At 39.1% G+C, this 26,021-nt stretch overlaps 1 protein-coding gene across 3 annotated transcripts in view; it reads left to right on the top strand.

The window, feature by feature from the left end:
• Positions 1 to 25,676, top strand: part of OCRL (OCRL, inositol polyphosphate-5-phosphatase) — a 55,303-nt gene extending 29,627 nt beyond the window's left edge. For 2 of the 3 annotated variants that reach the window (XM_023525480.1, XM_023525482.1), the window contains exons 15-24: positions 1,437 to 1,572; positions 5,790 to 5,900; positions 6,542 to 6,707; positions 6,972 to 7,207; positions 17,171 to 17,194; positions 19,929 to 20,045; positions 21,409 to 21,493; positions 22,102 to 22,229; positions 22,974 to 23,085; positions 23,295 to 25,676. In XM_023525480.1, the coding sequence (XP_023381248.1) occupies positions 1,437 to 1,572; positions 5,790 to 5,900; positions 6,542 to 6,707; positions 6,972 to 7,207; positions 17,171 to 17,194; positions 19,929 to 20,045; positions 21,409 to 21,493; positions 22,102 to 22,229; positions 22,974 to 23,085; positions 23,295 to 23,419 (1,240 nt within the window). In that variant the 3' untranslated portion in view covers positions 23,420 to 25,676. The remainder of the gene's footprint in view (positions 1 to 1,436; positions 1,573 to 5,789; positions 5,901 to 6,541; positions 6,708 to 6,971; positions 7,208 to 17,170; positions 17,195 to 19,928; positions 20,046 to 21,408; positions 21,494 to 22,101; positions 22,230 to 22,973; positions 23,086 to 23,294) is intronic. The other variant, XM_023525483.1, reaches the window with a different exon arrangement.
• The last annotated feature ends 345 nt before the right edge of the window (positions 25,677 to 26,021 follow it).

Below are 26,021 nucleotides of genomic sequence, written 5' to 3' on the forward strand. Positions count from 1 at the left end.
ATTTTTAGGTCATGCAGAAGCAGATATGAAAAATCTAATGGCTCAGTACTATTACAGAAGTTTTTAATTCATGTGTACTCAAAGGTGAGTGTATCTTAAAAACGTGTAACTTCTATATCAGGGCTGTTAAAGTTTTATGGACTGCCTGCAATGCCTTATTTCTGTCACCTCAGCAGACTTGCTTAGATTTTTGACCTTCCTGATCTTGCCCCTATTTCCTTACCATTGCCCTGTTCTGTTTTTTTTCCAAACTGTTTCTTAACTTTTTAACTTAAGACACCAGGAGATGAAAACAAAGAGCCATGAAAGGTTTTTCTAGCACAGTGATTCTCAGTCCTGAGTACATATTAGAATCTCTTCGTGCTTTAAAAAATACTGATGCCTGGGCCCAACCTATGTAACTGATAATGAAAGCTGAGACCCACTGTCTGGGAGGCCCTTTGATTTCCTAATTACTCTCAGTAAAGTGCCATTGTCATTCCATTCCTGGTAACTACTTGTCTTCTACCTACCATCTATTTCTTTGTTTCCTGTGGTTTGCTGGCTGGCTGAGCCCAGAAACTCGAAAGAGTGAATCCCTGGGTATATTCATCTTCTTTAGACTCAGAGAGTAATAGAGTGTGGTAAGGAGAAGTCTGTGCTCCACAGGAGCTGGTCAGCAAGTGAAAAGAGACACTGACAGGAGATCTGTACACTGGCCTTATTTCTTACACTCACCTGACTTAAGAATCAACTTACAAGCTACTGATAAGAACTTATTTGTGTCACCTTCTGGATCAAGTGTATGAGGTTGGTTATTTTAATAGAATGACGAGTGGGCATTTCCCCTATCCTTGATACTCTATAGGCTCTTATGTGTTCAGACTTGGCATACTTAGATGTTAGTTCATTTCTATTACAAGAAGCTAGGCTTGTCCATAAAAGTTCAGGTTTAAAGGAGAAATCTCTACTATTACTCATATCCAGAGATTAAGCCCAGTCTAGGAATATAGGATTGGAATTTTAGATTAGTTGTCTATCTGTTGTGAAGTATCATTGCAGTTCATAGAGCTGCAAAGGAAAAGGAAGAGGATGTGTTCTGAATATAATCCTGACCTTCTGAGGATATTTTAAGAGAGTATTATTATACATTCCCATGGGACGAGGTTGTTGAAGTTATAGTACTAATCTTAGGAGCACTGTTCATTCATTCATTAGATAACTGTCCATTGAATACCTGTTTTGCAACAGATACTGTGCTAGGGGCTGAGAATTCAGTGGCAAACAAGTAGACACAGTCCCTTCAAAGAGCTTGCAATATAGTAGGGAAGATAATAGTTGGGGTTGTTAAGAAAGGATAAGTATATAAGAAGAGGGCCTAACCCAGGTCTGAACCAGTGTGGTAGATTATACATTCTTACATGGGATATTCTCTTTATAATTTTCTTTATTTGCAGTGGGAAATGTCGGGTTCCAGCATGGTGTGACCGAATTCTTTGGAGAGGAACAAATGTTAATCAGCTTCATTACCGGAGTCATATGGAACTGAAAACCAGTGATCACAAGCCCGTTAGCGCCCTCTTCCATATTGGGGTAAACACTTGCTTGTTCTTTCATTTGTCTTTGTGTTAAGTATATATTCTTAGAGCGTTATTTAGACTCAGAACAGATCAGTAATTCAGTGAGCCATAAATGTTTCCATAGCCAGTCATTTGCAACGTTGAGAAGTTAGTGCCCTCGACCCTCCTAAATGCTGTCTCTGTGGCTCTTAACGCTCCAGACCCTTTAGTGACACAGATGTTTCTCATGCTGCATAATGGTAGTAATCTTAGCCTCCTAAAGTCCTCATACATAAAAAAGAGAGGCTAAGTTTTAGAGGATGAGTAGCTTTTCATCAAATAAATAGTAAGGAGCAGAAGCACGGGGAGAGAGATTCTAGGTGGAGGGGTGGAGATAGCAGGAGCAAAGGTACAGACCGGCCAGAATACAACCAAATTTCTGAATACCATAAGCATATTGTCAACCCTACTCTAGTGAAGTTTTCCCATCCAGCAGCACAGGTTATAAATTTTTCTTTAACTTTACTGTATCCTGAGCTAGATGAATGACCAATTATTTAATTTTTGTCTCTTTTATAAAGTTTCTGTTTTCACGTTGTATTTTCTACCTGTGTTATTAGTATGCAAGTTATAACTTGGGATCTTATTGATTTAATTTATGACAGCTAGCACGTTTAGGTTTTTTCTTGTAGATTTTTTCAGATCTGTGGTCATGCAGTTTGTCAGATTCTACATAACGCAGTGCTTGATAGGTTGGACTTTGTAGCTAGACTGCTTAGATTTTTATCCCAGCTCAATCACTTTCTGTATAACCATGAAAAATTTATGTAACATTTATGTGTCTCAGTTTTCTCCTCTGTAAAATGGAAATAAAATAGTACCTACTTATGAGGATTAAAGAGGTAAGACATGCAAGAGTATAGGAGGGTAGTTACTTTCCTCTGCGTACATGTCAATTTTGGAGGCTTCTGAGATGGGTTATCACCAACCTGTCTTATTGTACTCTTTTCTTAAAGGGAAATGACTTTAAGGCATTTCTTTTATTTGTAAAAATAGTTCTTCGTCTTAGAATAGAGTCTAAATTTTACTGAGGCAATCATGACTTTACTTTTGTCCATTTTGAAATTTTAAAATAAGAAGTGTTCCTCAAATAGTAGCTAGTATGTGTCAGGGACTGTGCTAGGCAATTTACACACATCTCATTAAGTCCTTCCAACAATGCTTTGAGTTAAATATTTCTCTTTTAACAGATGAGCAAATGGAGAACCAATGCATTTAAATAACTTCTTTAAGAGCATTCAACTAGGATTGCTGAGAATCAAATCTTAAGTCTGTTTAACTCCTAAGCTATAGATGCTCTTTCTACTACCTCCACAATGCCTCTGTAGTTCCAAAGAACTTACTAACTAGATATGCCTTCAGATACTATATTTTTAATCCCACCTAATTTCTAGTTTATACTTGGGGACTGCCCTGTTTTCACCATTTGAGTATTCTTAATCCATTTTTAAAAGGATGTCTTTCCCCAAACACTAACCTTTTTGATTTAATCAGCTATGCTTGGCTTTTTTGTTTGTATTTCTTTTCATAACCTTGGGATATTTGTGATACTCCATATATATTAATCCAGAGCTCTCAGCAGGATATTTAAAATTTTTCCATACTTGTATATTTTTGTGCATCTTTAATAAAGGTCTACTGTTGTAGTTTTTAATACTTTTTAAATTACTCAGGAACTCAATTAAATTTAAAATGAAAAAATATATATTTTAAGGAAAATTTACAGATAAGGCTGAAGTTTTTCAATTACTATTGTATCCCTCATTCCCACCTTTACCCAAACCCCCACTCCCCAACCAACCCAGTTACCCTTAGGAATTTATGTTTTTCTAGACCAGCACTGTCCAATAGGTTTTCATGTGATGATGGAAATGTACTGTCCAGCACAGTAGCTACTAGCTGCTACTAGCTGCTGGTGGCTATTGACTATTTGACATATGGCTAGTGTGACTTAGAGAACTGAATTTTCTATTTTATTTACTTTGAAGTAATTGGAATGTTCCTGTGTGGCTACTGGCTATTCTATTGACTGCACGGTTCTAGACCTTTGCATATACTTTTCTGTTTACCCACAGACAATATAGTATTGCTTTGCATGCTGGTGTGTATATATCATAAATGGTCTCATATGTGTTGAGACCAAATGGCAGTCCCCAAGTATAAACTAGAAATTAGGTGGGATTAAAAATATAGTATCTGAAGGCATATCTAGTTAGTAAGTTCTTTGGAACTACAGAGGCATTGTGGAGGTAGTAGAAAGAGCATAAATGGTCACTATATGTGTTGGTCTGCAGCTTGCTTTTTGTTTTAAATTCAGTGTCATGTCTTGGAGAGCTATCCATGTGGTTACATAAAGATCTAGCTCGTTGTGCTTTTTTCTTAATTGCTGATTTTGTCAGTGATTTCCTTTTCTGAAATGGATGTATCAGGTGGTGACATTCTATGGTGTTTTCCCCCTTTATTATCCTTAATGTGCCATTAAGGGCAATGATCATGATAACCTGCTGAGAAAAGCTTCGATTTTATTGAGTAACCACCATATTTTAGACTCTTGGGCATGCTATGATTAGAGGTATTAAAAGCCACATTATATTTTTACCACCATTAGTATCAGTGACTGTTAACAAAGAGACCAAGTACTTAGTGACAAATTAACTTTAGAAGACTTGCTGTGAGCTGGCTGAGATTAAGCTGAGATAGGGTTCCTACCCTTGCACTTGGTAATGGTATCTGTTGCTTTGGTTCTCAGACTTTGGTAGACATAAGAATCGCCTGGAGAGCTTTGAAAATGCAGATGCATGGACCCCAACCCCAGAGATTATGATTAGTAGGCCAAAAAAATCTGCATTTTTAATGCCTACCTGAGTTGATCCTCTTGCCTACCTGATATTTTGTAAAGGGTATTACACTAGAGGTCCAGGTATCACCTGTGGTATTAACTGTATCAGCAATTTAGTTGATCTTTTTGTATCTCAATGTTCTCAACTATTAGAAGAAGAATAATCCTTGCTTTGGTAGCCTCGCAAGTTGTTGTGAAAATAAGATGATACATGTAAAATACTTTTTGAGATAAAAAGTTGCAAAGTTTTGTGAAAGTATTTAGAAAGTATAAAATTCTTCTCAACTTGATGCTATAGTATGACCCTTGTGACACTAGTGATTGCTTGCTCCTAGTTCTCAAGTGTTATATTTCAGATATGTAAAAACCTCCCCAGTCTTTGAGATAATTGACTCAGCTTTAATGTTTTTATTTCCCACATCACAACCTCTACTACCTGCATCAACTTTTTTTTGACATCGAATTTGTGAAGTTTTCCATTCTAAAAAGAAACCGGGTTTTCAATAAGTTAAAATGCTGTGTTAATTATGTTCATTTTTAGCATAGATTTGTATGAAGTTTTAATAGTGAAGAAAGTGCAGCTATGTCAGGAAGCTGAAAGTGCTGTGTCAAATGGGAGGTTTTTGATCTCTTCGTCAGAATGACTTGTCTTTTGTCACACTTTTATCTAGGATATTTTGGGTTAGCCATTTACTAAAATGGCCATAGGCTCTATTTACTAACATACCTTTATCATTATAATCTGAGCATTGATATTATGATCCTTAGCATTGTGTATGGCAGCAAATAGAGCTAAGTGCTTTCTTTAATCATCCTTTCTGCTATTTCAATAGTTTATGATCATTGTTAGAAACAATTAACAGGTATGTTTTGACACTGTTATTCTGTACAGTGCAGGAAATCATTTTACAAAATCATCACATCTTCACCACCACCTAATAACCATGGAGCAAGAAAATATTCTTCCCAAATATTTATAGTTATTGCCAAGCTTCTTAGCACAGAGGTTTAATTTTTCCAGGAAAGTAACCAATTAACCTTACCTTTACTTGAAAGTGTGTGATTCTGTAATGCTTAGTTTAATTTATATTTGCTTTAGTGACCTTTTAAAAATTGTTAGACTCTTAGAGATATTTAAGTCGAGAGCCTATAAGACTAAAATAAAGATCTGCGTTCTTTCAGGTAAAAGTTGTGGATGGAGTGAGATACCAGAAAGTGTTTGAGAATGTTGTTTGTACCACAGTACATTTTAAATGGTTGCTGTAATGATCAGTTTTAAATTGTTAGGTAATCTCAAAGGAAGATGAGCTAGGAACATGTAAGACCCCAAAAAGGGGTATATCTTCTTTCAGGTGAAGGTTGTGGATGAACGGAGGTATCGGAAAGTATTTGAAGATATTGTACGCATTATGGATAGAATGGAAAATGACTTCCTTCCTTCCTTAGAACTCAGCAGAAGAGAGGTGAGTAAAAATATGTGGCTATCCTGTCTATTGCCCATCCTGGTTAGCAAAGGGGAAACCATGTTATTCATAGAAGGCAACACGGCAAGTGGTGAAGACCATGTATACTGAAGTCACACTGCCTCCATTACAATCCCAGCACTGCCATTTAGTACATGTATGACCACAGGTGACTATCTTACCCTTTTAGAGCCACAGTTTCCTTTTCTGGATAAAAGGGTAGTTGTGAGGATTATACAAGTTAATACATGCGAAGCTCTTAAAACAGCGCCTGGCACAAAAGAAGCCCTCAGATTTAGCCACTCTTATTTAATATTTCAGAGTTGCTAAAATATCATATCTCAGGAACCAGGACTCGGTCACGGGATGAATGCCCTGACCCAAGGTTAGATTAACCTCTTAGGATCCCAGGAACAATCAGAATGGCCTAGAGAAGTAGCTGCCTAACTCCTCATCTGGTCTGAGGATAATAATATATGAGAGGGGATGGTGTATAGCTGGCTCAGTTGGCGAGTGTATATGGCAGTTGCACACCTGGCTAATAATTATCTTATTCTTTATTCATATTTTCTGTGGAATAATCCAACTGACTTACTTCCCCTACTAGTGATACATGTTTGTGTCTGTCTGTTATTCCCCAGTTTGTGTTTGAGAATGTGAAGTTTCGGCAACTACAAAAAGAGAAGTTCCAGATCAGCAACAATGGACAGGTTCCTTGCCATTTTTCTTTCATCCCTAAACTTAATGACAGCCAGTACTGCAAGCCATGGCTTCGGGCTGAACCTTTTGAGGGCTACTTGGAGCCAAGTGAGTTTTCCCTTTACCATCATCTCTGTTTGTGATGTACCATCTCCTCATGATTCCCATATCCCCTGCCTTTGTTTAACTTCTTGTTTTCTAACCATACGTCTCTTACCTTCATTGTTATTATATTGGAGATATGTCTTTTGTGTGTCCAATCTCTCCTTTGTCACTTGATGATATTTTAGAGAACACTTCTGTTGGTTCTTAACCCCATTTTGGTTTTCCACTGGAACTTTCTGTTGTCATGTGTCATCTCTTACATTTCAGATGAGACAGTGGACATTTCTCTTGATGTGTATGTCAGCAAAGACTCTGTGACCATCCTGAACTCAGGGGAAGATAAAATTGAAGATATTCTTGTCCTTCACCTGGATCGAGGCAAAGATTACTTCTTGACCATTAGTGGAAATTACCTCCCAAGTTGTTTTGGTACATCCTTAGAGGCTTTGTGCCGAATGAAAAGACCAATCCGAGAAGTTCCTGTTACCAAACTCATAGACTTGGTAAGAAACATTCTAAGACATGAACTTCCTGTAGATACAATTTTCACAATACTTAAGTGATGTCCTCATTGTCTCTGTGCTTTCTCTTTTCTTGGGGGCAAGGGGGACTGTAAAGTGATAAATAAGAATAGGACTCATTTACTCTAGCACTGCTTTCATTGAATTAAGCCTAAAAGGAAAGAGGAGAGGATAATCTATATTTGGCTCTTGTCAGGAATATAATAGATGATACTTAAATTCACTGAATTACAATAAAGATTCCCTTCTATAATGCTTGTTTGTTATGCTCTTCATACTTCCAAGTCACTTTTGTATAAATTAGCATGTATGTGAGGTACAGTAAATGGGAGAGGCAGTATTATGCTCATTAAATGAAAGAGAAAACCAAGGCACAGAGACAATCACTTGCCCAAAATGCAATAAGTTAGTGACAGATCTATCACCGAGATTTTCTGACTCCCAGTCCACTACTCTTCGCTATATCATATCTAATCTAGGTCAAACTCGGCTGCTTGTTTGCAGCCCAGACCTATCCGTGAACCTCAGAGTACCTGCCTCAGAACTCCTGGGGCCCTTATGCAAGTCCAGGTCCCTCTTCCCGCTCACCTCCAGCAATAGAATCAGAATCTCAGGGTGTGAGGCCTAGGAATCGGCATATATTTGCACTCCAGATTATTATAAGGTGCATAGAAGTGTGATACATGTTTTATGTGACTTGCGTAATAAAGGAAAGGAAGAAGTTTCCCATCACCAAGCTATAAAATCAGTGTCTTTGTGGAGAAAATGCCTGTATTATCTTCAGTGACATAAATTGATTTAGTAACAAGTTCATCCTATTAAGTTTTCTTCTAAATGAAAGTACGTTGAATTCGTGTGCAGACCTCTTTGGGCTTATAAAAGTATATTTTTGGTCTTTTACCAAGGAAAGTTAGGTACGTGACAGCCATACATTATCATTACCATTGGAATTCACTTGATCCTTTTGCCCTAGCCAACGGCAGTGATTCTATCATCTATGGCAGTGATTGTATCATCTATCGGGAAGGGCTGGACCAGCGGGCAGGCTGCTGGTTTGTCTGAGTGTGATCTGTTCTCTTGCCATGGAATTGTTTTAGCTATGACTCAGATAGCAGATTAAAACACTTGAATGCAGTCCTAGCATTCTTTCTTGGAATTATACTTGTTTCCCTAGAGCCCTCATGACTGAGTGTATTACCTCTGAGAGAGAACCATTTTCTTCAGAAATTCATATCCTGACATTCTGTTGTTTTTCATACTTGTTTTTTCTTCTACCACCATATTCCTGTCTTTCAAATTTAATATTTAACCTTTTAGAATATATTCTAAATGAAGTCGTTTCTCTTTCATATCCCCTTCTCTCCACCCTAAACACCATTTCCCAGCTTTCTTTTTCCCAACTTTTTGATTTTGAAAATGGCAAATGTGCAGAAAAATTGAAAGAACAGTGCAACGAACACCCACATGCCTTACATACATATATAGAGATACTTAATTTTTTTGCTGTACCATTTTAAATTAAGGGATGATATGCACTTTCACTAGTGAATACTTCAGTCTGCCTTTCTTAAGAAAAAGGACAACCTCTATATAAGCACAGTACCATTATTACACCTAAGAAAACTAGCCAGTCCATATCCAGATTTTTCCAGTTGTCCCAAGTATTCATTTTGTAGCTTTCTTAAAGCCAAAATCCAATCTGGATTCATACAATACATTTGGTGAGGTCTCTGCAGTCTCTTTTAGAGTAGAACAGTTCTCCCCTTTTTTATTTTAATGGCATTGCATTTTTAAGAGTCCAGTGCAATTGTCCAGTCATGAATCCACCATTTCCTAAACTTGTCTGATTGTTTCTTCGTAATTTTTAAAAATTTATTTATTGTAATTAGTTTCAAGAATATAGTATATTGGTTAGACATCTATATAGTTCGTAAAACGATCTCCCAGATGCTCCCTCCCTCCCCTGATCCTCCACCTAGCCAACGTATTAATGCTAACTGTATTCCCTATGCTGTGCTCCTCATCCCCATGTCCATCCATCAGCTACTAATTTGTGCTTCTTTAACCCTTCACTCCATTCTCCCAGCCCCTCAAACTTCCCTCCCCTCTGTCCATCACCAAATTGTCCACTATATTTGTGAGTCTGTTTTTAATTAGTTTGTTCTTTTTATTCCTTAGATTCTGCATATAAGTGAAATCATATACTGTTTGTCTTTCTCTGTCTGATTTAAATACCTTCTAGGTCCATCAAAGGAATATCATTTCCCATCCCCTTCCTTTTCATATGTAGGAGTCTTGTTTTCTTATCCTTTCAGCCACTCTCTTTTGGTTGGAGCACTTAATTCTTTTCCATTTAAGGTACTTACTGTTAGGAATGTAGTTGTTACCATTCTTTATTCCTGTTTTTGATACAAGTTTTTTCTTCTTAAAGAAGTCCCTCCAACATTTCCTGTAATACTGGCTTGGTGGCGATAAATTCCTTTAGCTTATTTTTGTCTGGGAAGCTCTTCATCTGTCCTTCAACTCTAAATGGTAGCTTTGCTGGATAAAGTATTCCTGGTTGTAGATACTGGGTCTTCATCCTATCGAATATTTTGTGCCAAGTCCTTCTGTCCAGCATAGTTTCTTTTGAAAAATGAGCTGCCAGTCTTATGGGTGTTTCCTTATAAGTAACTGTTTTTCTCTTGCTGCTTTCAATATTCTTTCTTTGTATTTAACCTTTGGCATTTTAATTATGATGTGTCTTGGTGTGGACCTCTTTGGATTCCTGATTTTGGGAATTCTCTGAGCTTCCTGGGGTTTTATGTCCATTTCCTTCACCAGGTTAGGGAAGTTTTCCATCATTACTTCTTCAAACAACTGTTCAACATCTTGCTTTTCTTCAGGTACGCCAATCAGATGGATATTTGGACCCTTAATAGTGTCCCATATGCTCCTTAAATTATTTTTATAGTCTTGGCATCTTATCTCTTGCCATTCTGATTGCATGTCCTTGGCTTTCCTGTCCTCTAGATAGGGCATTTGATCCTTTTCTTTATTCAGTTTGTTTATTCCTTTGTTTATTCCATTTAATATACTCATCTCAGATAATGTGTTCTTCATTTCAGACTGGTTCTCTTTTATAATTTTCATTTCCATTTTTGTTTTTTATCTCTTTGTTGAAGTTCTCGCTGAATTTATCTACACTTTCCATAAGTTCATTGAGCATCTTTATAACCAGTGTTTTGAACTCTGCGTCTGTTAGATTACTTGACTCCATTATATCTGGATCTCTGTTCTGTTCTCTCATATGGTTTCTACTTCTTTGTCTTCCCATTTTGGCTGCCTTTCTGTGTCTGTTTCTATGTACTAAGCGAAGCTCCTAAGTCTCCCGGTCTTATTAGTGTGGGTTTGTGAAGTAGGTGTCCAGTGGCACAGTCCTGAGAGGGGTTCAGCTGCAGGCCAAATTTAGCCTAAGCCTCTGTCCCTCCGAGGCTACCTGTTAAGATTCAGCAAGCAATCCACAGATGCTGTGCTTATAGTTGCCTCAAAAGGCTACACCAGAAACTGAGGCCAGCTGCCTCCAGTGTGAGTCTAGGCACTGCTCAGCAAGGGGCACCTGACTTGCTGAGGATGTACCTGGATGTGGCTTGGGTAGGGCTGCGAGTTTGGAGAGATGGAGTTTCAGGGAATCCTCTGGGCATAGCGACCTCTGTTATTCAGTTTGATGACATCACAGCAATGGTGGCGCTGTGTCCAGGCACTGGGAGGGGAAGGGCCCAAGAGGGAACAATGGATACCACCAGCACTTTTGTACAGAACAAGTCTCGCCTCGGCCCTCACTCCGACAGTGTCTCCCTGTAAGTCCCTGGTGCTCCCTGTGCACCACCGAATGGGCACTGGTGCTCAGAGTGAGCAGGTCCGTCACCATGAAAATCTGCTCATGAAAGCGGCCCCTTTAAGAGGCTTCTGCTGCTGCCGCAGCCTCTGTCTCACTCAGCTGCTCAGGACGGGGCAGTTCCGTGTCCTTGCCCCATCCCACCCTCTGCCATCGCAGGGTGATTTCTCGTATATCTCCCTAGTTGTATGGCTTGTTCCTCTAGATCCCAGGCAAGTTTTCCTTGCTGCTGCTGCTTGTTTCCATCACAACCCCAATTTGGTCACTAGAGGGATGAAGAGAGCCTCTATCATCTACACCATTTTTCTTCTTCGTAATTTTTTAAACTTTCCCTTTAAACTCCTTCATCACACCTTTTTTTCCTATAAACTGGAATCTAGCTTAACGTTTGGTCAGAGTTGGCAAAAGCATTATAATACCCTTTACTGTAATTGTCCCATATTAAAGTGATTAGAAGGAGGCTCAACCAGCATAAAATTTTTAAATTTCATTTAAAATATTATCTGGTGATTTAACCATGTTTGACCATGAATAGGAAGTAGCCAAAAATCTTTAATGGAGTTAATTGCTCTATAGGAAGCCCTTTCCTTCTTTTTGTGCACAACTGATTCAAAGTTTAAAAAATAGAACCTTTATCATTTTTTGTTACAAAATTGCTAAGTTCTTATTAAATGGTATGTGTGTGGTCATCATTTATTCTTTTAAAAAGGTTTTTGTAGGATTTAGGGTTCTAATTCTTTTCACAGTCTGTTGCATTTCCATGTTATTAAATTCCTATATCTCATTGATGAGGAAATTATACATATTAGTATGGGGCAGTAAACAAGAAATCTAACATCTGTACCCTTTTTGTAATACCTTCACACTCTGTTTTGATTTGATTTTGCCCTTCGGAAATGCTTTCTTAGGTTTGTTTGTTCATCTTTGTTCCAAGACCCAAGATATTTCAAATCCCCTGAGACAGCGTTATTAATAATGGTACCTGTTGTCTTCTTTGTATTATTTACTCTGAATTTTTAGTAAAACCAGAAATGAGTTCAGTGCCTGTGTTGACTCTCCATGTACCGTTTCAGAAAGATTCTTGTGCCAAACCTACTCTTCCCACCAAATGCAGCATTACATAGCTGGTATAAATCCTTTTCATTCTTCCTGCCCTTCTCAATGACAGTGACTTTGCCACTCCTGGAAGAGTTGGGTTTAGCTCAAGTGGCAAACAGAGGAGAACCTATAATTATCTTTATTCTTTTCTAGAATTAAGATAGACTTTTTTGGTTTATTAACTGGTATATTAAGTAGCATATAATCATCAATATTAATTTGTTACACATTGGATACAAAGTATTATGCAGTTTATGTGAGTTCTGTAATTTAGTGGTCACGAAAGTTTGCTCATATGTACAATATAGCTAAATTTGAATTGAGGTTAATCGAGAGTTTGGTTAGAGATAATCTAAACATTAACCACCTTTACTGGCTAATGTCCAATCTTTTTGGTAAGTCCATATTTTGGAAAGTCACTTAGAATGAGAGTTATGGAGCTTGTAATTTGTATTAACAATAAATTACTTTCCTGTGCTATTTACTCAAGCCCTCATGTGCTATAAAAGCTTATTGACTGAACAGCTAACCTCTGTAAAAATCAATCTCAGAATCAGCGTGTTTTGGCTCTAATGAATATTTCATGCATGTAACATTAACATAACTAAAAATAAATTCAGCACATAAGAATAAAGTGGACTAGGAAAGTGTTTTGGGGTTCATCATAGAAATATTTTGAGTCAAATCCAAGTATTTAAGAAGCATGTATCACTATATTAGGTGAGCAGCCTCTTTCAGGAGTAAGGGACATCATGAGTAAAGGTTAGAAGGTGAAAGCAAAAGGACCATGTATGAACAATTATAAGATTTCCCTGGGAAGAGTAGAGATTAAGGATAAGAGCATATAAAGCTGACTAGGTAGGGTGGGGGCAGAGGAATGAGGGTCTTGAAATCAGCAGATGAGTTTATGCTGGAGCCAGAGGGCATCTAGAACCATCGGAAGGCTTTGATGAGTGCTATGAGCTTGTAAATGGACACATTTAGAGGAGCATTTCAGTGTTGCTTATAGACTAGACTAATGGAGAGACCAGATTTGAATGTGCCAGATCTGGTTAAAGGTTTGGATTGTAAATACAGAGATGAGAAAAAGTCGAGGGATGGGTGGAGAAACTGTATTTGCTTGAGGACATGTCTATTAGGAAAACAGTATCAAAAATTTGAAATAACAAGATTAACAATTTGGTGATTAATTCATCCCCAGTGATTTCTCTATTAGGTGTTTCCTTTGTCTTACTGATCTAACCACCCATTTCTGATCCTGTTAGGTGTGTGGTTTGTGTTTCTTCTCTTTATATTTCACATGAAGTAATCCTTTGTAGAATTTAAGTATCCATTCAGTTTTCTGCTTTTTATTTTTAAATTTGAATTTGCCTCTAAATGACTCTTTTATATTATTTTAGCTGCATTTACTACTGGGAAAATTCCTCTACGGGTGAACGTTGGGACGAATAATGATTTGCAATACATTTTTAGTGTACAAGGTTGCCTCACTGAGGAAATCCTAAACTACGTTCCCTTTTTTAGTGTGATCAATATGTAGCCTTTTGCAGAGAGTGGGCAGGTCAGTTAAACTAAGTAATTAGCAGTCACTGTAGGACTACCTTAGCAGTGTGCTATTTATTAGTGGGGACTAAGTGGTGCTTCTATTTTCAGACTTGAGCCTAGTGTTGAAATAACTATAATTTACATCTACTTTATGCCTGTAGCCAGGGAAGCAAACTCTCAATATAAATCTGCTGTCTTTTTGATTTCTTCTAACAGAGTTTTCTTTTGCATCCATTCATTTAATATATACACACATACACACAAACATACGTACACATACATTCAGAGATGAGAATATATATGTACAGAGATTGTGTGTGTGTGTGTGTGTGTGTGTGTGTGTAATTTTCTCATTTTTAGTTAAGGTGTTTATTCTCTCCTGCTTGACCTACTTCGATAGCTTTTAACAATTCCTTTTGCCTCTATATCCCTTCCATTTTTCCTCTTCAGGGCTGTCAGATTGATCTTTCTGTAATACGGCTTTGGGGCCTGTCGCTTCTTTGCTTAAAGGTAGTCAGTGGCTCCCCCATGCCTGCTGAATGCAGTCCAAATTGTTTTACCTGTTGTTCAAGGTCACCCAGTATCTGACTTCAACATACCTTTTCAGGTTTATTTCCCACTGTTTTTCTCAATATCCTCCCATGTTCCCTACAAACCCGATATAGCTAACTTCTCCCTAATCTCACCTTGTGATATACTTTCTCTGCACCTTTACTTATTTCTGCCCCTTCCACTTGTAACATCCCCACCATATTGCTACCCTTTAAAACCCTGTGAATCTTTTTTTTTTAAATTTTATTTTATTATTAGTTTCAAGTATACAGTGCATTGGTTAGAAATTTATATAGTTTATAAAATGATCCCCCTAATTGCTCTCTCTTCTCTGGCTCTCCACCTAGCCATTACATTAATGCTAACTACATTCCCTATGCCGTGTTCCCCATCCCCGTGACCATCTATCAATTACTAATTTGCCTTCTTTAACCCTTCACCCCCCCCCCCCAGTCCCCCTCCCATCTGACCATTGGAAGCAACCTAAATGCCCATAAACAGACGACTGGATAAAAAAGTTATGGTTCATATATACAATGGAATATTACTCAGCCATTGAAAAAATAAATTCTATCATTTGCAACAACATACATGGACCTAGAAGTTATTATGCTCAGTGAAATAAGTCAAAGATAAATCCTATGAATCTTTTAAGGGCTAATTAGGTCCCATCTCCATTGTGAAAAGTCCCCTGACAGCCCCAGGTGAAAGCCATCTCTCCTTCCTTTGAATGCTGTTTTGTTTGTTTACTGAGAACTAATACTTGTGTATTATAACAATATCAGGCCATAAACTTTGGCACTCCTCATCCCAACTCAGTTGCAAACCCAAGTCAGGGACCATGTCTTTCTCCTCTGTAGCCTCATTTCTCATCCTCCCTACCCCTCAAAGGCATTAGCACAGTGTCTTGCACTGGTTGTGATCACTGCTCAGAACTGCTTTGAGGGACTAGTTTGACAGGTTAGTATATAAAAACTGCCTAGTTTTACTCATCGTATCATGTGTCATGTATGCATGGGAGGGAAAATTGAGTTTGTCAGATAGATTCTCTACTTGTTACTCTGTAGTCCTAAATTTTAAAAAAGATAATGTTCTAAAATTGTGTTAAATTAGATATTTGGTGCTCGGAACTAACTTTGACACTAAAAAGTATTGTAATTACAATACTATAAATACTGTATATTTTATAAAGCACTATTACTCTGATTTTTTAAATTTCATCTTATATGCAATATTTCAAAGTCTAGGTAAAGCCACAAAATAATGTTTAATTCATAATGTATCTAGTAATACTAACAGCCTACCCACCATATATCACATGGTCATTTGGGGGAAATGCACTCAGCATTACCACTCACAATGCCAGGGAACACATACTCCCCCACTCCCTCAGTCCCCTACACATCTCTGACAGCAAGATCAGATTTCTCCTTTTACTACCACACCTGAAATGTGTGATTTATACTCAAGTTCTTGGTGGCCCATGGTGGAATTGGAGGATTCCAGTTGGGAGTTGGCTGGGGAGATGTGAGGAGCTTTGAGAGACCTAGACTCTGCTGGCCCACTGCTCCACCACCCCTGGGTTTAGGCTGCTTCCCTGTCCCTATGAGGTAAATATAGTTATCCCTATTTTAGAGATGAAACGAAGGCTTTGCAAAGTTTAGTTACTTGCTTGATGTCTGTACAAAAGTAACGAGGCAGAACAGAGATCTGTATCCAGGAGTGTACCAATGCCTGTACTCTTTCCACTAACTCTGCCGCCTTGTAACTGGGGTTTTTCACTGTCTTTAGCCTGCTATGGAGTGGAATACATTCTCGCAGCATTTTTCTGCCTCTTTGTTCAGGAAGCAGTCATATTGTTCTTTTTGAGTTGTCTAAGGGAGCATAGTGGTAATGACTGTGGAGTCAAACCTGAGTTGTAATCCTGATTCTGCCACTTACTACCTATTAGTGTGACCTTGGGCAAATAATTTAACCTCTCAGAGCCTCAGTTTCTTCATCTGTAAAATGGGAATAATATCACTTTGCACACGTGCGCAGACTGAGTGACATTGTATATGAGCACTTTGCACAGTTCCCACTACATGGTGGAAGCTCCCTAAGTGGTGGCAGTAGTTATTGTTGTGCTGCTGTAATTGGATTGTAGTAATAACACAAACAACAGATGGTTTAAAAGCTTTCTAATTCAGTGCTTCTTCCGTCTCCCCTGCTTTTCTTTTTTTTCTCTTATACTCTATAAGATAACACAATAGGAATAAAGATGGATGTTCTGAACCACAAAGATCTGAAATGAAATTAATTTACATTTCAGAGGGACCACCATATTTAGAGACTCTAGGGGCCTTTGAGGAGGAGAGTGGGTTTAGGAAGATAGAAAGGAGTGTGGCTGACTAGGGTGAGAGGAATGACAGTTGAGAGAAGAGAAGCATACCGTCTCCTGAATGGCCATAGTCAGGCTCACAACCAAATTCTCCCGTTGAAGTGGCATTATGATGGAGCAAGAAGCCACATGGTGCCATAGCAGAGCCTGCCTCCAAGCAGCACATAAAAAGGAAACATCAGTGGGCATTTGGCCAGGTCAACTGACAGCTGCCAAAGGACACAAAAGTCTAGGACTGGAAACATGTATGTTTCTTGAATGATAGTCTCAGTAAACTGCACAAAAATTTAATATGCATAATAGACAACTTTGCATGTGAGAATGTGTTCCATTTTCAACAATCATGATTTATCTGAAGAATTCAAAACTATTTAAAACATATGTGTCTAGTAAGCTTGTGGGTTCTAATAATACTGATCTATTTCTAATTCTGTAAATTAATTCTAATCATTTTCTATCTGTCAATGACTTTCTTTTCCTGCTCTGCTCTCAGGAAGAAGACAGCTTCCTAGAAAAGGTAATATAATCTGTTGGTGGTTATACGTTTCCCTGTGCTTGATTAACACTTAACTGTGGTCCCTGGAATTTGTCCCTAGGCTTTCCCATATGAAAAACCTCTAACTCTATGAAAATCCCCCAGAGTCTTGCCCGCTGTCTTTTAGTATATCTGAAGTACAGGAAAGATATGTACTATACTGGTCCAGTCATTGAGACCCAGGACATAAAAAGCAATAGGACTCAAGGTTCCAGACTTGTATTTTTGAAATGAGAAGTAAGTAAAGAGCAGTCTGGTGGTATCTGAAAGCTCATGAGTTGGAGCAGGATACCATTTAGCTGTCCTCCATTTCCAGTGATAGTAAAACCAGAAGTGACTTTCCGTTGCAGTAAGAGTGATTTGAGGTTAGTGATAATGTAATGAATTACCAAAAGAATACCCAGATATGGTCAAGAAATAGAGCGTAGAACAGAATCATAGAGCTGAATGAGCTCATAAGGGATTACTGGTCCAACTCTCTGCCTTCAGACAGGGTAAGGTGTTTTCTCCATTTTAATTGATGAGGCAACCAAGGTCCAGCAAGATTGTAAAACTCACTAGAGTCATATACTGCTCCTGACATCAGGGGTGTGAGCTAGAAAGGACAAGAACCCAGGTCTCCTGAATGCCTAGTGAAAGAACCTAGTAAGGCACTCCTTCTGCAGCTTTCCACCTCTTTGAGCTGGAGAGTGCCTGGCTCGACACAGGGCTATCAAGCAGGGAAGCATATGCTTGAAAAACATTTTTAAAGCACTTTCATACAGTATCTAATGAGACCTCCCCATTTGGTGGAGTTCAGAGATTTTGATGATGGGGATGATGTACTGTTTTTATTCTTCTGTTATTGGCACTAAGGTTAAAATGTTTGGGCTTATCAGGTACCAGATGTGTCTCACTGAAGGAAGACAAAGTGTACCTGGTTTCCCTTTGAAAATTAGAGTTCAGGATAATTTGTGGATTTTTAAAAAAGTATTGTTTCTTTGCACGATCTTTCTCTAGACTTTGAGGATATAAGTATGACATTTCATATGGTCACACATTAATTTGAAAATGGATAGTGGATGGTGTATATAACCTACTGACATTTTATTAACCTTTTTAAACCACTAAGGATTGTAACAGCTTTGCCTCCCAGCCGTTTCCTGTTAATAGGCCATGTTCTATCTTTTCATCTTGGACAGTGCCTTGTGTTGCCTTAATACCTTAGCACCAATTGGATGTCAGATTTTTTTAAGTACATGCATGAATCAGTGCTGAATAATTTATATATGGTAAGTTTGGAGGCATCTGCTAAAGAATCTACATGTGTTGCATTTGGTTAAGGTGAGCAGAGTGCATTATGAATGGTGTTGTGGCTCAGATATCATGTGGATGCCTAGATTTAATACTTACACCTGGAAAAAAGTTAGTGGATAAGCCACTGATAGAAGCTCTAGGAAACATGAATATCAAGTGATAGAAGCCCGGGGAAAGAAAGAAAAGAAGCAAAGTTAATGTAGAAAAATTAGATTTTAAATGGTAACCAGCTGTCATGCTCCCTTCTATTTCTCATTCCCTTAGACACAGTGGCTTTAAAAGGCCACCAGTGCTTACTGAAGAACTTAATGTTAAGAACAGCCCTCAGCTCTGCAATAGTAGACAAAGTCTCTGGAAGTAGAGAAATGCTTCTTTTCTTTCCCTTATAGCCACATGGCTGGAGGTTGTGGATGGAATTTACAGAATTTCCTCGTGGAGGAGGGGGAAAGACACAAAACATTGGTCACTGTTTTCTCCCCTAGGATTTTTCTGAAGGCTGCCTTCAGATGCCTTTTAACCTATGCCAGACATCTTTTTGATATAATTTATATTTGACTGTATAAACATAAGATAATTGAGTTTATTCCACTGCCATTTTCAAGTTTAGATTTAGTTATTGATTTGCTCTATTTCTCTTAGATTCTTTCAGGAGAATCTAACAGAAAGTAGAAAGATAGGTGAAGGTAGTCAAAACCACAAGAAATCTTTGCTGAGCTATTAGTGTGAAAAATAACTTCTGGACTGAGACCCTAGACTTTTCATAGATTTCTGGCTCTTGCTATGCTATATTCAGTTTACTATTTTTGGATTTTAAGGTTTATGACTTCTAGTACATTACGATTAGACCTATCAAGCCTGAAATAGTTCATGTATGTAGGTCTATGTGGAAAATTGTCTTTAATTCCTGAGGACCACAGAACCTCATTTAAATCAACAATGAAAACTATAATATTTATGATTAAACCTGAAAGAAGAATAAATTAAAAGTCAACAAAAACTTAAGTAGATGCTGCTCTCTCAGAGTACTGTGTTAACAATTATAATTTAATGGTCTGCAAGTCTCTGGTGGCCTATGGACTCTACCATGACTGTATTGCTGGTCTCAGTGTCACCCTTGAGAGGATTTATAACACACAATACAATGATAAATAATATTAACAACACACAATACAGTGATAAACATATTAAACCTAAATGGAATGCTTAACAGTTAAGTGAAGCATCTAAAAAAGGAGATCTTCTAACTGTGGGAATCAGTAACAAGTACCTTCTAACCAAGGGTGTCCCCAGTGTGAATAAAAAACAACAAAATCTTGAGACACAAATGTCAAATTGTAGCCATATAAAGCAGAATTTGAAGCTTTACAGACAGAAGTTTTTATTGAGACCCCTTTGATTCTCATTGTTTTTCATCTCTTAGGAGAAATCCCTTCTGCAGATGGTTCCCTTGGATGAAGGTGCCAGTGAGAAACCCCTTCAGGTCCCCAAGGAGATCTGGCTTCTGGTAGATCACTTATTCAGATATGCCTGTCACCAGGTAAATGAGAGTGGGCCTGCCCTGCAACTTTGGAAGGTGTGTGAGTCCAGTGGGAAATACTAATACCTCATGTCAGTATAGAGCTTTTAATGTTCCCAAGCTACCTCCACAGAGCAGCGCTGTCAGATTGCCTGAGAAGATGGAGGTATCCCTGTTTACAGATGTGAGAGCTGAAGCATGCAAGCTAAGTGATTTACTTAAGACCACAGCATAAGCATAGTGGCAGAGCTGGGTCCTGAACCCAGTAGTCCTGTCTCCTGACTACACATGCTTTCCCCTGGACCACTGTGTTCCTGAGTCTATTATGCCTGCTTTAGCTGTCGTGTAAGCATTGCAGATGTTAAAGTTCAAAGCAAACTTGAAGTCCATTCTTTAATTTGGTCCTCATTTTTCTTTTAAGTCCTATCTCATATACTAGCCACTCCCAAGCCATTCCCTCAAAAATGAGGAATTTCTTGGGACTAAATCAAAGGGCAATGTGTCTTACCTACTGAAGAGTAATAGAACTTGAAAGCAAGGTTTGGTATGGACATGCCATTTACTCCTGCCCTAGCATTCCATAGTACAGGTCTCCCCTGCTATCTGAGAGTAGAGAATTCCTATGAAACTTTTCATAAGCCATAAAGCAAAGAAGCAATTACCATTAATTTATATGAAAAAAGTCTCGAGTGTTCCCAGACCCAAAAAATAACCTACCAAATCATACCAAGTAACACATAAAACCTAAAATAACACTAACATAGTAAAATCAGGAATGCACAAAATAAATGGAGATAAAGCACAAATACTCACAACATAGTTCAGAGCTATAGCAGCTTAATGCTGAGATACTGAGTGTGGTTTCCGGGGAAGGAGCTTGGCGGGGCCACTCTCACTGCTAGGGATGTATGCTGCTTGTATAATAGCTCACCGCAAGTCAAACACTGAATGTTCATTTAGCTTTCCACCTTTTCTCATAAAAACAAAAATCTTCAGATTTCTTTTAGTAAAGCAAAGTGGCATAACACGAAATTTCAAAAAGTGGGGGATACCTTTATCAGTGTTTGAATGTGGTTCTGCTTTGACTCTGCCTTCTACTTGTCAAGAGACTAGAAGTGTTAACCCCTGCTCTCCAGATCTAGCCATCTAGGCCCTTACCATATCAGGTACAGGCTAAAACCTTTGAAGATAATTTTCTGGTTTGAAATAAAACTTCACATGGATTATAGAGATGATAAGAAGAGGCAGCACCATTGTCACACCTCCATTCCTAAATCATGAATACACATACCACCCTTCCCTTTATTTTGTGCTGCTCTCCTGATCTCTGGGTAGTCTTCAGAACCTTAGGACTTTTTATCATTCCTTGTGACCTCTTTGGTAGGAGGACCTGTTCCAAACCCCTGGAATGCAGGAAGAGTTACAGCAGATCATAGATTGTCTAGATACCAGCATTCCTGAGACAATCCGTATCCTTTTCAACAAAGGCTTAGGAAGCTGAATGAGTACTTGGCCAAGCTCTTCTTCTCACCTACATTTGATTTTTGTGCTTCCATCTTTATTTTCTTCATAACTGCCTTTTATTATAAGGTAATCATAGACTATACAGTTCTTTCTCAGTTTGTTTCAGGAACTTTTGACCTCTCTGTACCAAACTCTTACTGAAAGGAATCAGGGGTAAGTAACTTTTAATAAGCATAGAACATAGGACCCACAGCACTGGTACTGTTCTGTTTCAGGCCACTGATGAGGCCACCATGTGTCCTGTCACTAGGACAGGAAGGAGGATGGGAAACATCAGCAACTAGTTTCTAGGACTAATCTAGTGTGGACTGTCATTGTGCAGGCTATATTCCCTTGACTCTCAAGTTGGGCCAAACCTTCCAAGAGTCTGATCAGTTCTGTAACAACTCAGCTGCAACATACCTGGGCCAGTAAAATATCAAACCCTGATTAGGATCACTGTGCCAGGAATAAGAGGAAGGAAACCATCACTAAGGGAGCTTGAGGGGAGCAAATCAGGTGTCTGTGTGCCTTTTTTCTCAGAGCTTCTTTCCCTTGACTTAAGTCAATCCAGCTGGCAGTAATCACTCTGTGGCTGAGGCATTGCTCATTTTCCTGGAAGCCCTGCCAGAGCCGGTCATCTGTTATGAGCTGTATCAGCGGTGCCTCGACTCAGCTCAGGATCCCCGGGTCTGCCGTCAGGTGAGTTTTATTGTTCTGAGGATGTGTTTGGGGCAGGTTCCCCCACAGAGAAATCATTGATTTTACAAAGCCAGATGGTTCAGCTAACTATGTGGTAGAATGAATCTGGATCTGTTTTTCATGGCAGCACACCAGCACTGGGAGGTGGGACCCATAAATTTTAGGTTGTGTTATTTCCTATTTGGCACCTTTTTCCAGTTTGTCTATTAAGTAGGGTGATAACCTCTACCCTGCGGTAACATTGCTGAAGCTGATCACACATGGAATTCTGGCTGACATTACTTGTGAGCCTTTCTTCTTTTTGTCTTCTTGGTGTTACAATAGCTGAGAATACCTCTGAATCAGACTAGTATTGGGAGGTGCTCCTATCCATGCTAAATGACATTGCAGCGAAAATTATTCAGCTTGGCAGATGCCATGGGTACCTCGCATTTTCCCGTTATAGGGAGATGGGAAAAGACCATATTAACACTGACCTGCTTGTGAGGTAGGGCGTGTGTATGAATGTATGATGATGGCATGGCCTGGTATTGAGTGGACAGGGGCCAAACAGTATGACTGTTCTGACTTGGAAGTTATCATTTGGCTGGTACTGTGTTGGTCATAAGTAAATCAAAGAGGGTTGGGACAGGTGAATGGGGTCCTGTAAGGGTTGGATTATAAACTAATTATATGGCAGCTATAAGCTCTTCTAACTCCTGTTTTCCACCTATTCTCACTGCCTACCCCTTTTTTAAAAAATAGGTGATTTCCCAGCTTCCAAGATGCCATAGAAATGTCTTCCGTTACTTGATGTCATTCCTTCGAGAACTCTTAAAATTCTCTGAATACAACAATGTCAATGCCAACATGATCGGTAAGAGTACTTCATAAATGGCCACAGCAGGTGCTGGTCAGGACCATCTGAATGGTGTACACAGTGTATTCTGTCCTTAATGTGTAGGCACAGGACAGTCACTTCCTTCCCACTGCCCTCATTCCTTAGCCCCTCACCCCTGTCCCTGAGGCTTTGCTTAGATCATCTATAACAAGAGGTTTCCCTCCTTTTCTTTCCTTGCCCTCTAGCTACTCTCTTTACAAGTCTTCTCCTAAGGCCTCCACCCAACCTGATGACAAGACAGACTTCAAGTGACCGCCAGCGTGCTATCCAATTCCTTCTGGGTTTCCTGCTTGGGAGCGATGAAGACTAATAAGCCTTTTTCTTTTAACTACTCTCCAAGATTCTAGAGGTGGAAGATCTTAAGTACCAAGTATTTCAGAATGATTTGCAAAGTCATGCCACAGGATGGGTTTACTGCAGAATTCCGAGGCTGTTGGCATGAAAAAAGTTGTTTCTAATGCGAAAGGAAGAGAATTTCCTAGTCCCTCCTTTACCATATCCTACACAGAAAAATACCTTTAGACTTACATTGCCAAGCCAAAGTTATCATATTTTGGTGTTTTTTGTGTTCTCTCTTTATAAAGCAAAGAGGTCTGTATTTACACTTCTTTACCTAGGGATGTGTTTGTTGCCTCCTGCCCAGCTGTCATGATTGTCTTTAGTACCTTAGGCCTAGATTCTGAGATGTTCCTTTTCTAGGCCTATAAACACTACTTGTTGTAGCTCAGATTTGTGTGTAGTCCTTCCTCTAAAGCACTTTTGCCCCCCCTTCACCATGTCACCCCTTTGCACTCCACTTCACTAGTATTATCACATTGAAGGAAGTCTGAGTAAGGTTAGTGACTCCTTCGGTGTCCCTAACAGTGAGGTGAGAGCATCTACATGTGGTTATTACATGCATTTGTGCATTTCTACTATAATGGTGTCTGTATGTTTCTGTAACATTGGCCTTTTCATAGATCTATACTGGATGGAACCATATTCTCTTGTCTTAGACCACATCTAGTAGTAGAACCTTAGAGACTATTAGAGATGACATCCCATTGATGTGAGAGAATCACAGTCAGAATGGAAGTACTTTGAATATTTCAGGAGTGAGAATATTCATGTTTGACAGGTCCTGCTTCCTACCATCCCTTTCTTTTATTCAAATTTTACATGAGAACTAATTCTGGGTGTCTATGGGACCTATCCCCCACTTAGAAATCCACCTCTGGAGCAACACTTGTACCACAGTCAGAAAGCAAGTCTGCACCTCAAGCAGACCTTTCTAGAGATACTGCTGCTTTCTCCAGTAAGGAAATACTGAGGATAACCCTTGGACCCCTCTTCAGTCTCCCAAAGTACAAGGGGGTGGGTATCACCTCCTCCCTCATCAAGGCTGACTGGGCTCAACAACTAGCTCCCTTTGGCTCCCAGCCACTTTGTCCAGTGCTGTGTAAGAGAGACTGTGCAGTGAGACCAGCCAAGCACCTTTCTCTCCCATCCGAGAAAACCCTCTGTGGGGCAGTCCTTTTTTTTTTTTTTTTTCAGTCTATGTTGGTTGGCAAACCAGCCACCAGCCACTGACTACAAAACTGCCTGGTGCAATTGGCTTCCTCCTGGTTTTCTTTCTTTAAAACCACCCTGAGTCCACTCATGCTTGCCTGTTACCATTAAATCCAAAGATCCTAAAGGGCAGGTGCTGCATCTGGTCTTGGGCTTTGACTCCTGACTCTTCAAGTATATTGGAGGAGAGAGCCAGGAAAAATACCACAGCCGAATGGTTCTCCAGTTTCTCCATCACTTATAAGTTGAGTTCTTTGAGGGAAGAAAAGGTACGTATCCTGCAATAGACTGATTAAACCCTTTCCTGACTGGGAGTTATGGAACTAGGAGTCAAGTTATTGGTGCCACATAGTTGTACAATAGAAGATGGTAAGCAGAACACTTTGGTTATCTCTATTAGGCCAGAAAGTGATCACCACAGAGACAAGGCCATAACACAAAGACAGGGCAATGCCTGTCCTGGGCCCATTTTCTAGTATGTTGCCAACCTGGGACCTTTGGCTGATCAAGGATGTGGTTAGTGGGGGCCATGTGCAGCATCCTAGCTCTTCATAAAGCAAATGAACTAATTTGGTTTACTACTTCGACCTTTTTCAGCTCTGGTCCTGGGATGTACACAGGGTTGAGGGATTTAGACAATCTAGGTAGCGGAGACAAGAAATAGAACAAACCATAAGAGAGATGCCTCCCTACTGTGCCTCCTCTAGCACCTCAACCTCTAATCCCTAAGTACCTCTAATGTACTAGTACATAGCACCTCAGAAGTAAAGAGTTCATATCCAACTGGTAGGGAAGTGCTCTGTATCTATGGTTTTAGAGAAGAAACTGTTCAAACTCATGTGATGTTGCATTAATGTCCCTTTCACTGTTTTCTGATTCTTATTCTGTAATTATTTGTTATATTTCCCCAGAATGTCATGGTCACTTAGCAAAGCTGCTAGTGGGATTCTGTATTTTGTGTCATCTTTTTTATTATTTATTGCAAATTTTTCTCTGAATAAATATATGTTGTGAAAAAATCAAAGTGTGATCTTGGTGAAGAACTGAGGAGAGAGACATGTCCCTGAGTCCCATTTGCTGCAGTTCCCACAGCTACACCTGTACTGTCATTTCCTGTCTTACAGAGAAATCTCAAGAATTCTCACTATATTTACCCTTGGAGAGTAGAAGCAGCCACATATTTTCAGAGGCTAATAAAGAAGTCAGTGCTTTCTGAGGCCAACCAAGGATTCTTATTTAATCCTAGATATTCAAGCAACAAAATAACAGTTAGGAGAAAGGATGTTGATTCTTAATGCACATAAATGTCACATTGGGTCAGATCCATGAGCACTCCAGGCCCAGAAATCTGACAAACCTCAACA

Source organism: Pteropus vampyrus, unplaced genomic scaffold, assembly GCF_000151845.1.
Source record: "Pteropus vampyrus isolate Shadow unplaced genomic scaffold, Pvam_2.0 Scaffold566, whole genome shotgun sequence".
Taxonomy (NCBI): domain Eukaryota; kingdom Metazoa; phylum Chordata; class Mammalia; order Chiroptera; family Pteropodidae; genus Pteropus; species Pteropus vampyrus.